The following is a 14,006-nucleotide window of genomic DNA, read 5'->3' as shown; positions in this document are numbered from 1 at the left end:
TTGCGGCCGCAGTGCCATCGAATATTATATCAGACAAGTTAGTGAGTCAACGATAGGGCTGTTATCAGTCTATTGGTATGGAATAAAGAAAGCGTTGAATAGCGTATGATTATTTTTTCCCACTGGATATTAATTATTCTACATCAAATATAAATATTAAATCTAAACAGATAATACATCATAATGATCATTTCACACAAAGCACTTTGAAAAACAGACAGTGAAATATTATACATATCAAGAAAACAGGTGTCTAAACAGGCACCATTTTTCGGTATGATCAACCATACATGTACACTTTTACTAGGCTATTTCTTTTTTCTCAGAAGCTAGCGAATAAATACATCTGTAAATGACAGAAAAAATAAAATAACATGAATATATAAACAGATACATTCATATATCACAAAGACAACAACCACACCAAATCTTTCATCAAGGCAGAATAAAAACAAAACAATACAAAAGACCCAACCCTCAAGCAAAACCTAAACATAGCAACAAAAACCAAAACAAAGGAATTTCTTCCACTAAGTACAAGTATGACTAACAAGGAAAGTCGCACTATATCAGGTACAGTCAACCTCGCCCACGTTGATCTCGCACAAGTCGAAAAATATTGGCTAAGTCGAAGAAAATTTATCCCCGGGTGATACTGTATAAACATGTGTTAATTCTATTGTGCAAGGAGAAATTCAGCTGTTCAAGTCGAAGAATTTTCTTCGGTCACTTATAAATCACATCCATTTACAAGGCATTATCACTGGAGTGCTTTATCCGGAAAAGTGTGTGGGAAGTCCCGGCAAAGATCACGAAGGTGTTTCTAGATTCACAACTACTGCGTCATTTCAGGCAGGGTTCGACATCCGATCGAAAGAATGCATTATGATGCTCAACAATTGTATGCAAAGTTATTTTATTCCCAATGAAAATAATGTATCACATACATTTATATGCTGTACTTCACTGAAAATTCATGTACACCACTTTCTCACATGACCAAAGTCCAATAAGAGATTTTTAGTGCTGCGATGTTTCTGTCTATATGGATTTATATGGCTGAACCTACTACAGTGGACTTCCACTCGTTATAACCGAACAAATAAACAATAAAAAAAAAAAGAAAGGATAAACTTGAGAGCTGTATTTTTATCTCGTTGGAGCCGGAATTTCGTTATAACCGTATTCGTTTTAACGGGAGTGCACTGTACACTATGATACATTATGAACTGCATCATTATGCTTATTCACGAACCATGATTAAAAAATCATAACATACACATAAAAAACATACCCTTGCTCTTCCTTCCGTACTCATCACTTCCACATAAACAGACACACGCACACACACACACACACACACACACGCACACATATACACAACAGGATCAACAATAACAACAGCAAAAACAAGCAAACGCACGACCTGCATGTAATGATTATAAGTTTGTGTGTGTGTGTGTGTGTGTGTGCGTGTGTGTGTGTGTGTGTGTGTGTGTGTGTGTGTGTGTGGAGTAATCTTCAAAACATTCAAGTTCTGGACATTACATGACCAACAACAAACCAACAAATAAAAACACACCAAACAAACAAACAAACACACATGCACACATCACATTGTACATTATATAAAACACTACGATAATACAACAATCAAGTCATGTCGTAACAGATTATCTTATCTAAACTTCTCGAATCCTGGACTATACCACGTACATTTCTACATGCGGTTTTACATATTTACAACGTACACACTGAAAAGGAAAAAAAATAAATATTGTACTGGTTGATTACTTCTCAACATGGAAAGTTTGTGGCTCCCATGTGAAGTGTATGTTGTAGTTCAAACATACGGTAATAATTATATCATAAAGGCGATATACATGTACTGTATCACCGAAGGGAATTGATCTGCCACCTGGCAAGGACAAAATAATGTACACTGTAACGGCATCCTCGCCAGTTCCCTGAAATTGGAAACTTCGGCGTATGCCCGGAAAGAAACATACATGTACAATGTTGCTGTTACATGCACTTTTTTCCTAATACAACTACAGGCGTTTCAGGTGTCATTGTGAGCTACTATGTTACTGAAATCCATTTAAACACCTGTGGCATCAACACAAACAAAAACTTTATTAACAAGGTGCAATTCTAGGAAACACTCCGTACCCAAAATTCTTGTCTGCTATCAACTTGTCGTCATTGTTTTCCACTTGTCACGGTTTTGATGGAGAGGAAAAACACACACTACCATGGAATCATTATCATAACACGATTACAAATATCTTATAATACGAAGAAAGTGGTGGTAACCTCTTTTTCATAGTGAGTTGGTTTCCTCTTTTTATCATCGACAAGAGATGGAACAGCACTTAATCAGAACATCTCAGATCTCACAGTGACAATGATAATGATATATATGTACTTGTAAGATGTATAAATCCATGTAAACCTGCAGGGCAACTATGAAAAACAGAGTTGCACAACTGGAAAGGCCAAGCAGGCAAAATATAGGTTTTCTCGGCCAATTTCGAACTTTTTTCAGTCCAATTCCTAATTGCTGCATTCAATTTAGCAATTTAGCCTAGATGGCATGTTCGGTATTTCAATTTTATAATTCTTCATTCAAATTCATTTTGGAGCATTCAAATTACCTTTAACATCATTCGAATCAGCTCTTTTTCAGTTCAAATTCGTAAGACAAGCACCATTTCGCAAATCGTTCATTCAATTTAGCATGATATAGTCACATGATCACGTATACGCTGCATTCGTTCATTCGAATTCATTCTTGGGCATCCAATTTCGCATTTACTGCAGTCAATTTAGCAGACACGTTTATGCTTTTATGCCTTTGTTCATTTTCATTCATCATAGGTATTCTTTGCAAGCATCATGACATTTCATATTTTCATATTCATTCTTTATTCTGATATCATCTTTGCAATAGCTCTTTCAAAATATGTGTATGTGTTTGAAATGTTCGATAGCATTATTTCATTCACATATACATTAATCTTAAGCGGTTTTTTTTTTTTTTTTTTTTTTTTTTTAAAACGGGAGAAGGAGGTTTCAATTTGCATCGTGATCATTTCTTTCATCTGCATGTTTCATTATTTTCATTTGGTGGGTGCTATATTGCGTTAATCATCATTAGGGAATAAAGTTCTTGGATCAGCTCTAGCCATCAATTTGTTGTTGTTGTTGTTGTTGTTGTTGTTGTTCATTTTCCATCTGTGAAGATGGCTGGATAGCCCATATTCAGCTACACTAAGCTGGTCTTCCATGGGGTCCAGTTGGATGTGGGGTTGGACCACTTCACCGGGTTTAGACACCATGCTCTTTTCGATGAATGAATGAAGCGGGATCTTTTACGTGCATGAGCTGTGACCCTCTCATACACGGGACCTCCATTTTATGTCCTATCCGAGGGACAGAGTGTTTTGCCTCTTGCTAGAGGGGACGGTATGTTTACACACAACATTGCTCAGTCCAGACTCGGGTTCGAACCCGGGCCGCGTGATCGTGAGGCAGACGCGCTACCGACGCTACCGACTGAGCCAACTCACCGTCCTAATGTCAACGTTATAACCCTCAAATGCTTCTACCCATTCTTTCCCTGTCTTCTTGAGAGATAAGCCTGTATCTAACTTGTGTGCCATGACTGGACATAAGAAAGTGAAGTGAAGCTATGGTACTGGTGCATGTATACATGTAGTTCTCATAACATGTATGAAAGGAGAGGGGCGTTACAGAACAACAAACTTGAGTTATTTAGGATCAAAGATGGTGAAACAAAAATTCACATTTAAATACATATAAATCACGGTTCTCACCTTTACAAAATAGAAATAACATTACGCCAATTTGAATGAACAGGTTTGGAATTTGACTGCCTATACGCGAAATTGAATGACTGAAATACCATTTGCCGCCAGTGCTGGCAAATTTGAATGACTGAAGAGCATGTGCCAATTTGAATGCCCGTTTTACGAATTTGAAAGGCACATGTGCGAATTTCATTGATCGAAATGCTAAATTGAACGAACAAGTTGCAATTTTGAATGACAGAATGTGCAGTGACGAGGATTTTCGCTAATTTGAATGAACCTTTTATCAAATGGACTGACAAAAGTGCGAAATTGGCCGGGAAAACCTACATTATTGTAAAGAAAATAAATAAATAAATAAATAAATAAATAAACAAGTAAACACATCATGAAAATAACAATGACTTTAATAACAAAGCTGCAACTAATATCAATACTTACATTGATGATAACAATAACAGAAATAATGATATTGATAATAACAACAACACTAATAAAAAAGCCATTTGACTGATTCTTGATACAGGAACTAGCGCCATCCGGTGTTCAGTACAAGACAAGGCATATTTATGATTAGCATAGGCTAGGCAGGACCATATAGAAGACATTCCAGTTCCAAAGAAAGTCTTGGAAGTATTCTCGCAATGCCTTCCAATTTACTACAAAAAAGACACCAAATCTTTCGACCAAACGGACATCTGATTTCCAAGAAGGTGCCCCATACACACCTGGGCCTTGGGACTGAAGAAGCCTTGTCCTCGATAGATATAAAAAATACACAAATAACACTATGATAATTGATTAATTGACATATTCATAGCCTTTCAAGTTCCATCAAGAAACCCATTTGCCCCGACTTGATAGACCACTGATCTCCATAAATACATGTACTGTATAAGCTGTTATTTTCACGTACAGATATTCTTGTGAATGAGTAGGTCAAGAAAATTTTTGCAAAATGTTATTTTCGCAATTTTGACACCTTGGCTATCATAAGTGCACTAATGCCTGTCAGTCTGAGATATTTTTGAGTATGGTAAAATTTGTGGTCCAACACTGAATCTCGAAATTCGTGAAAATCAGGCCCTCGCAAAAATAACAGCTTACATAGTACATGTCCTACCAAACTATCCCCCTGTAAGGTATCCGGTCTTATTTTCTCCACATAGCTGGTAGCCTAGGGGTTTGCCAGATATACCCTACAAACCACTGCTTCAGTTTATCTATTAGAACATCATTACTGAAGCAAAAAGAGCTGTGATATACAAAAAGATCACTTTGACATTAACTTTGCTTTCTTCCTCGACTTCTTTTGGGTCAACCATCTCCTTTTTGCATTAAAAACTTCAAAATACATCTGCCTCATTTTTAGAAAAATAACCTGCGCTCTGTTATGTTGAAAGCCAAGTCACACAGTATACACTGTATTAAGTCTGATTTAAAGTATCACAGTTCTTGCTGCAGGGTTCTGTTACCATAAATGCCTAACACGCTGTCATTCAACTTTGGTGCAGTCAAGACGTAAAAGAGGTATTGGTGGCCAACTAATACAGCTGTCGGCATCCGTTCTCACAAATACACTTTATCTGAGCTGTGTGAGAAGCGAGTGTTCAGCTCTGCCGACTTCTTGATGAGACGCTTTCGGGCAGCGTCGTCGAAGCGGTTGACTTGGAGGTCATGCTCTCGGCTGAATGGCCGCCGCTCCTGTGGCTCCGCCCCTTGCTCTTCCTGAAAGAAATGGAGGCAGTCAAATTTATAAGTTTCAAAAATGACCAATGGTAATTGCCATGCAGAAGAATGGCAAAGTGATGACTGAAAATCATTCCCTTTGTAATCAGCCCACCCATCTTACAGCTGATAAACACTGACAGAGATTAAATTTACTTCAGAGAAAGAAAAATTCATTGGGTCTTCACACTAAATTTACAACAGCAGAATAGTTTCACCCAAACAACAGCAGGCATGGAAAAAAAAAATGATTCAATGCAAGAATTCATTAATCTGAATAATATGTCCAGTAGTACCCACTGAAATACTCTGATAATAGGGATAAGAACCACCACTGGCTATCTGACAAAAGCTTAGTAGTCCACAGCAGGTGGGTCTAGTGGATATTACGCCTATCTAGCAATCAGGAGATTACTTGTTAGAGTCTAACCCGAGTACGTATGCCCTTGATTTTTTTTTTTTTTTTTTTTTTTATCATGGCTGCTACTAAAACACTGAATAATCGGTGTTAATTCATGACCACAAAGAGTACTGTAAAACAAGGAATCTTCACGTGCATGTTAATTTCGTGAGCGGCAACATTCGCAAAATTAAAATGCACGGGAAAGTTCTTGCCTACACAATATGCATTGGATGCCAGTGGCAAGTCGCGAAAATTTCATGCTGCGAGAAAGGCCGTTGGCTCCAATTCGCTAAATTTTCATGCCGCGGATATATCTTGTTTTACAGTAATTTATCCATCAGTTGCAATAAAAAAAAATTAGACACAAGAATTCATTTATTTGAACAACAGCAAGGTTTCCCTGAAAACAAAGATGAAATTATTCCCAAAAGTGTCCCAGTCTTTTCTTGGAATAAGTATGTAGAGTCATGGCGCATAATCTGATCATACCAGTTTCCTCTTGCGTGCCTTGCTGTGCATGTCGACGAGGGACTCCCCTCTCTTGGCCTTGTTATACTCGTCCACCTGACCGGCCAGTCTCTTGTCCCGGTTGGACACTGAGGGCTCCCCACAATTCTTGTCAGCAGCTTTCCCCTGAGATGATCTCCCCTCTGCCCTTTCCTACCACAAAGGGGGAGATAGAGGAAAGAAATGTGAAACTCTTTCAAAATTTTTTTTTGGGGGGGAGAGACTTTTAATTAATCTCACAGATTAATTGTAGCTATGTTTAACACAGGATACATTGACCTTTGTCAATGTATGGAATCCTATCATCTTCGCTCAATTTTTCACTTAATAGATTGTATTCATATCTGGTCAGTTTCCCTTTTTTGTGTCTATCCTGTGATCCTATGATGAAATGTTTTCACTGAAGTATGAATGCATTTCTCTCTTTTTTTTTCACTTTTTGTTTGGTGTCAAGTTCTGAGCATGTATTGTTACCTGTACCTGTATACAGAATAGATAGATAGACCATAGATTTTCCTTGTAAACATGCATTTACATATATATATATATATATATATAAAACTGCATATATGCATGTATACAGCTGTACATATCTTTTTTTTTTCTATGTGTAAATGCAATTAGCTGATATTTGTTAACATCATAGTCAGGACAAATTACATACAGTAAACCTCGCATGAGTCGAAGCTCTTGGGACTGACAAAAATGCGTCGACTTAAGTGAAATTCGACTCTCGCGAGAGTCGATTTTTTTTTTCGACTCAGTTATGTACATGTATTATAGTACATTTGCATGCATGTGTGTGTGTGTGTGTGTGTGTGTGCGTGCGTGTGTGTGTTTGCATTCAAATTTGTCTGTTCTTGAAGATAATGTTCTTATTTTGTTCTAAATTGAACATAAAATTTGTATCAATACTAGTAGTTAAACGTAGTTCTGAGAATGTCTGCGCTAATGTGGCAATGTGCATGTGCTATGTCTATGGTGCAACATAGGTAGCCATCTCTGTCAACCTACCCTGAGACAAACACTCTCCCAGGCCCATCCCACCTCCATTGAACAAAACTACTAGTATACAGCCAGCTGGGCACGCACGAACAAGCTCCGCCCACTTGGCCTGTCACTAAAATATTAAAGCAGCGATTGGTTGACCAAGGAGTTCTGGCTTGACATGGATAAAGTATGGATGTGCTGTGTGTATGGATAAAGTATGTGGATCGATGTGCTGTGTGTATACATGTATACATGTGTATGTATTCCACATGCGTGCAGAGCGGTACGGTGAGTGTGCATGCTTACCTGCAGCAGGCCAGGGACGGGGTTCTGCGACATGCCGATTTTTTTTGTTCTCCTCTAAATGTCATGAGAATGCCAGACAAATCTTCTTCGGCTCAAGTGATGTAAACTACGTGTATTTTGTAAAAAAGGGACTGAATGTTTTACTTCGACACAGCCGAAATTCGACTCTCGTACTTCGGCTTATCCAAATATTTCTTAGAGAAAATACATAGGGAAAAATCGGGACTTTTATTTTGCTTCGAGTTAAGTGATTTTCGACTCACTCGACGTCGACTTATCCGAGGTTTACTGTATATGAATTTACTTTGCTTTACTTTACTGTACATTACATAAATCAGCATTAAAGTCACATAATTTTTTTTTATTTTTTGCAACAGGTATGCACCTCTCTAAACAGGTTTAACACCCATTCTTTCACAGAGGAGTCTCCCATCCGTGTATGGGTCACTGCTCTGTCAAAGTGTAATTAAGTACAGCATCCCTTTTCTGTAAATAGATTCTGGCTGTTCCATTGTACCTTTGCCTTCCTCGCTTTGTCTGCCGGGGTGTCAGTCCACACAGACCTGTCCCCTCCGTCTGGTCTGGCCGTCTTGCGGAAGCTGCGTGGCCCGAGGCCAAAATTTGTGGAGTAGCCGGGAAGCTCGGTCATCCAGGATTCTCTTAAAGGCTGCTTTGGCTCATCCTAGGTGACAGTAACAAACACGGCATTATTCTTATGTTTGACTATAATATATATATATATATATATATCTACTCTCAAATAATAGATAGGAGTGATCTGAGGAGAGTAGCTATCACATGAAGAATAAAGCTACACTGTAGATTAAAATGACAAGAAAAGATTTAACCCTAATCCCACCGTTTTTTTTTTGAGGGACTTGAAACCACCAGGGGGCCTTTTTGGCCCCCCTTCAGATCTTGGTCGTGGATCGCACGATCCTTGCGAAAATTTGCACTAAGGTAGAAGCCAATGTAATCTACAAGACAGTATAGTTAGATTTTTCACATTTTAATTCATGTATTTTATATTAATTAGTTTATGCTAATCTACGCAAAAATATTTTTTTTGCCTATAAATAAAAAAAGATAAAGCTCCAAGACTTCTAATTTTTGGTGAACATATTCTTTTCAATATCCTCAACAATAATATTGAAGCAAAAATTCGGCTTCATAATTATTTCCTATGTATTTTATCGTTTATTGAATTTCTTATGTATTTTTTAGTTTTTTTACTTTTTGTTTTTGTTGTTTTTTTTTCATCAAAATTTGTCGCAGAAACTTTTTAAAGCATAATCAGGCTAAAATAAATCATTATCAGCCATTGAGAGTAAAAATATTTACTTTTATATGAATTGTAAAAACACAATTTACATTGGATTTGTACACAAAATCACATTTATGAGCAATTTTTGGGTCGACAAATTTTTTTTCAAAGGGGCGTGGCTTCAAAACGGTATGCCCAGGAGCGACAAATTTGGTCTCAAAAGTTGCGCGATACTTGAAAGAAAAAAGTCATAAAATGTCGCGGCGAGAGCATCACGCATTGCGGAATAATCACGTGAAACGTCGAGGGGGGGGGGGGCATTTTGGCCCCCCCGGTGGGAATAGGGTTAAGAGGACACAATCACAAGGAATTACAATATACTTTAATGATATGCAATATTACAATGAGGAATCAATTTCATAAGATAGTGTGGATTGATATCTTATAATACTCTCAGTTCCCATTTGATTAAACTGTCAGCCACCACTTATAAATCTAGCTTTTGAAACCACTCCAGAAATAAGGACAATATGCTACAGTTACATCATGTATCTGTGATTATAACATAGATAAACATGTTTCAGCAATGTCCACAATCTACCACAGAATCCTCAAAACACGATCACAATGTATTTCACTTTTCAAATGCATACTAAGCATGTGGATGGACATTTCAATGGCACTATGGATCCCACTGAAGATCTTTGGCTTTAATAATTACTTTATTTTGTATCAATTCCAGTTTGATATCTTTCTGCATCTGACAGTAATAAAACTGGTAATTGCTTAGTACCATAATTGATACTGGGCCTTTGTCTTCAAAATTGTGCATTTTGTAGAATGCTGACAAGTGCTGCACAAACAGCACAGAAATTGTCACCAGGTGATACATTACTAGTGTACGAAGCATTGGTTGCATTTGCAAGCACAGAACTGCAAAAGAAAAAAAGGAGGGGGAAAAAATGACTCTTCATCGCTAGGGTATGATCTGATATCAATACATCAATGGACAAAACGCTTACCTGTGCCTGCAATTTATGTCTCATGGCATTTGATCTTCTTTCAAATTCGTCTGCAGCAGAGTTGGCAAATTCTGCCTCTCGTCCAGGTGCCAGTGGCATGGGACCTATAATGTCATCATCGTCATCATCACTATTGCCTTCATCCACAGGTGTGCTGCCAAAAGTTTGCTGATTTGAAGAGTGGGATGGGATGTCCTTACTCTCTTTATCCCTCTTCACAAGAAGTCCTGGTGGTAAAGCTGGCCCAAAGGTGTCATCTTCATCTTCCTCCTCAACATCTCCACCAGTACTTTTGGAGACTCTGGAATTCCTGCTGCGGTCTGCACTATCTCCTTGGGCATCATCATCAGCATCTACATTAAATGTATTCCACCTGCTGTAGTCCGGAGGCAGCGAGACTCCGTAAGTTTCAACCGCTTTGAAGCCCTCGTCAGCAGTCTCCGTCCTCTTGCTCTGCAAGTGTGGAGGCAGAGCTGGCCCGATGGCAACATCATCTTCTTCATCGCAGTTTTCATCATCATCCGCCTTTGTTCCTGCTGTTCGCTGCAGGTGTGGCGGTAAGGCCACACCTATTGTTGGGCAGTCCTCATTAGCACTGCTGGTGTGAACGTCAGACTCATTTGTCCTGCCATGGGATGCTCCTGCTGTAATGCAAAGTCATAACATGAATTGGTGTGAAATTCTATGGTAGATGTAATAAATAAATAAAGTACCATACTTTTTTTAACCACAGATTGTCAGGAAGTAAGTGTTTGCCTGGAGGCAGCTATTTTGGAAAAATAATTCCTACTTGGTATTCTCGATGATTTTTTTTTTTTTTGGGGGGGGGGGGGAAAGTTAAACAAAAATACATTTCAGAACACTTCTACACTGTAAGCAATTGTCGCATTTGATGGAGCAGAAATAACTACACTTGGAATAATAAATGAGTGAGTGTGGATACAACTGCTAAGTACCCTCTCACTGATGGTCGGTAATTCGCAAAAGTTTCATACGATGAAAGAGGCCAGTGGCTCCAGTTCAAGATTAAAACGAAATTAAAGTTTCATGTAGTCAAAGAGTAGTACAGTGTAACGTGTTAGAGCGACATAATGAAGTGCGTTCTTCATGAAAAAATCAAGAGACAAACAGCAACATGTCCACGGTACATTGCCCAGCAACATATCGATCTATCATGGCTATGCATGCATGCTTACACTATAATAATAATAATAAAAAAAAACATAAAACGGTATAGACGTCTAGAACCTGCATTTTGGACTGCAATTGTCTCTTCGGACTACGGCCTACGTTAACGTTAAACTTAATCACAAACGTTTTTAACTCACCAGACAATACACAACACAGGATCAAGCGATTGGGACTACACTGCTGGCTATACATGTAAACACAGATCTGCACATATGCACAAAATTTTGGTATCATATGGAATGTGCCATTATTTCTAATCGGTACCTGGTGGAAGTTTAGGCCCATATGTTTCTTTGTCGTCATCTTCCTCATCGTCCTTTGCTCTGTTGCTGCTGGGCGCCCAACCTGGGGGGAGTCTAGGACCGAGTTCGGCCATGATCGCAACCCTAGATGAAACACTTCAGCTGTCCGATGCTAGCATACAGAGGGCGCACTTCGTTTGTGCTCCGCTTTTTGCAATGTTTTCCCCCATAATTACGCTCTTCTGTTGAGTATGAAAGACCTCTCGGCCTTTTTCATTTTATTATCATTACTGTATTTTTTTTTTTTGTTAATCCGGATAGATAGTTTCGATTGTTATTGTTTTTAGTTCCGTAGTCAGATAATCAGTAATCATACAATGAAGGAGAAAATATATCATAACGGTAACTTCTGAAGAAAGGGAGGATCCCCATTTAGGCGTATTTATAAAATAGGCCTATGGATTTTTTTTCCCCCTGCTGTCCGACATTATTTTGCCATACATACAAAAGAATAAACCCTATTATGCGACATAAAAAGATATAAGCTTCAAGTACAAAGAGATCTTTCAACAATAATTAAAGGAAAGGAAAGAGGCAAAAAATAGAAAAAGGAAGCAATAAAAAAAAATAAATTGGATGCTACTTTTTTGTTTACTACAACATTAATCTGAATAGATTAAAAAAAAAGAAAGGATTTTAAAGTTTGGGTATAACGAATTTCATCAGTCATTGCTTTTGCATTCATATTTCCTCAATGGAAGGAGGTCATTTTACAATAATTGTCAAAATTTGGCTCAGGTAGACATGGATTCAGGTTCATTCCAATGCATAACATTGGAATGAGTATGACGTCAGGGATTGGTAGCGATATTTTGGGATTTTCGTCTGGCGATAACACTTTTGATGCTCTCGACTCGGGCTCAGAAGAGGAGGAAGAAAATGCAGATGATGTCAGTAATACGTCATTCACACATCAGAGTGATATTGGTTCACCACTTCATATGTCTTCACCCAGTAGAAAAGTTGTAAGACCTAGGAAGTCTAACTTCCGATCCATTAAGATCCTCAATGTCAACTGCCAAAGTATTCGCGCCAAAAAACAGTCTTTCCATCTCCTGACGCAAATATATGATCCAGAAGTTGTCATTGGTACTGAATCATGGCTATCGTCATCAGTCAATAATAATGAGGTATTCCCAACTGATCAGTATCATATTGAGAGAAGAGATAGACCTAATGACCCTCATGGTGGAGTGTTTATTGCTACTAAGAGAGAACTTCTAGCTACAAGAGAAATCGAACTTGAAACAGATTGTGAAATTCTCTGGTGTAAATTAAATATGGCTGGATCTAAGACTCTTCATATAGCTGCGTACTACAGGCCTCATGAAAATGACGAAGAGAGTCTTGCAGAGCTTCAACGATCCCTGTGTAAATTGAATCGCGATCATATGGTAGTCATAGGAGGTGATTTTAACCTACCTGGATGGGATTGGGAAACCAGACAGGTGAAAGCATGTCATCACCCAGCGCTTCATCATGCTTTTGGTTCTATGCTTGATGACCATGGGTTAACGCAGGTAGTTACGGAAACAACCAGGAAAGAAAACGTCCTCGATCTATTCCTAGTAAATAGTCCAACGTTAGTCATTGATGTCTCAGTTGTACCAGGCATTTCAGATCATGATTGCCCAATTCTCACAATTGCTGGTTGTCCAACTCGCCAGAAGCTACTAAGAAGGAAAATCAACATCTACAGCAAAGCGGATTGGGAGAAATTTGCTGATTTCATGCAAGGTGTAGGCAAGGAAATTGAAGATAAGCTTGACTTTTGCTCAGTGAATGAGGCTTGGGTTATGTTCAAGAATGGAATAGAGAAGGGAATGACAGAGTTTGTTCCACATAAGATGACATCCAAAAAGAATGACATACCTTGGATTTCAAACAAGATTAAAAGGTTGATCAAAAGGAGAGATAGGTTGAACAAAAAAAAGTCGGAACATGAAATTGAGAAACCACGGGGTAGTCCCTTTTCAATTGGAGGAAGAGTTGAAAGCAGTTAAGAAATCACTGCAACAGGAGCTAAGGAGGGCTTATTGGAATTATGTGGAATCTCTTTTTTCTATCGATGAAGATACCACAGAGTTTGAGAGTATGAAGAGATTTTGGGGCTTCATCAAACACAACAGGACTGATAATACAGGAATAAGGGAACTGAAAAGTGATGGTATTACGATCACTGATCCAATTGCAAAAGCTGAAGCATTGAACCAACAGTTCAAAAGTGTTTTCACCAAGGAAACTCCCATACCGAATGACTTACTACCGGAAACCTCAGACTTTGCAGAAATGGAGGATATTGTTTACATCAAAGGGTGTAGAGAAGTTGCTTTGTGGTTTGAAGACATACAAGGCCCCTGGACCGGATGGTATAACTCCACGAGTCTTGAAGCAGCTGGCAAAAATTCTGGCTCCAATTCTTTGCAATATATTCCGGTTGTCATATGAATTAAGTGAAAT

At 38.4% G+C, this 14,006-nt stretch overlaps 1 protein-coding gene across 1 annotated transcript; it reads right to left on the bottom strand.

Moving 5' to 3' along the window:
* Positions 1-1,658: 1,658 nt before the first annotated feature.
* LOC140244519 (GPALPP motifs-containing protein 1-like) lies at positions 1,659-11,620 on the bottom strand. Its single transcript, XM_072324146.1, has 5 exons — positions 11,509-11,620; positions 10,054-10,697; positions 8,285-8,449; positions 6,454-6,624; positions 1,659-5,561 (listed from the first exon to the last, which is right to left on the bottom strand). Exons 1-5 carry the CDS (start codon positions 11,618-11,620, stop codon positions 5,403-5,405), a joined length of 1,251 nt encoding a protein of 416 aa, XP_072180247.1. The 3' UTR covers positions 1,659-5,402.
* Positions 11,621-14,006: the final 2,386 nt, after the last annotated feature.

The sequence above is a fragment of the Diadema setosum genome, chromosome 21 (assembly GCF_964275005.1).
Source record: "Diadema setosum chromosome 21, eeDiaSeto1, whole genome shotgun sequence".
NCBI lineage: Eukaryota > Metazoa > Echinodermata > Echinoidea > Diadematoida > Diadematidae > Diadema > Diadema setosum.
Note: the sequence above shows the minus strand (reverse complement) of the source record. Positions and strands in the feature narration are given on the sequence as shown.

Excerpts from the sequence above, each read along its gene's own strand:
- LOC140244519 (XM_072324146.1), bottom strand. The coding sequence starts at position 11,620 with ATGGCCGAACTCGGTCCTAGACTCCCCCCAGGTTGGGCGCCCAGCAGC. Across the intron at positions 10,698-11,508 it reads TGGGCCTAAACTTCCACCAG|CAGGAGCATCCCATGGCAGG; the intron begins GTACCGATTAGA and ends TTTGCATTACAG. Across the intron at positions 5,562-6,453 it reads AGGCACGCAAGAGGAAACTG|GAAGAGCAAGGGGCGGAGCC; the intron begins GTATGATCAGAT and ends CATTTCTTTCAG.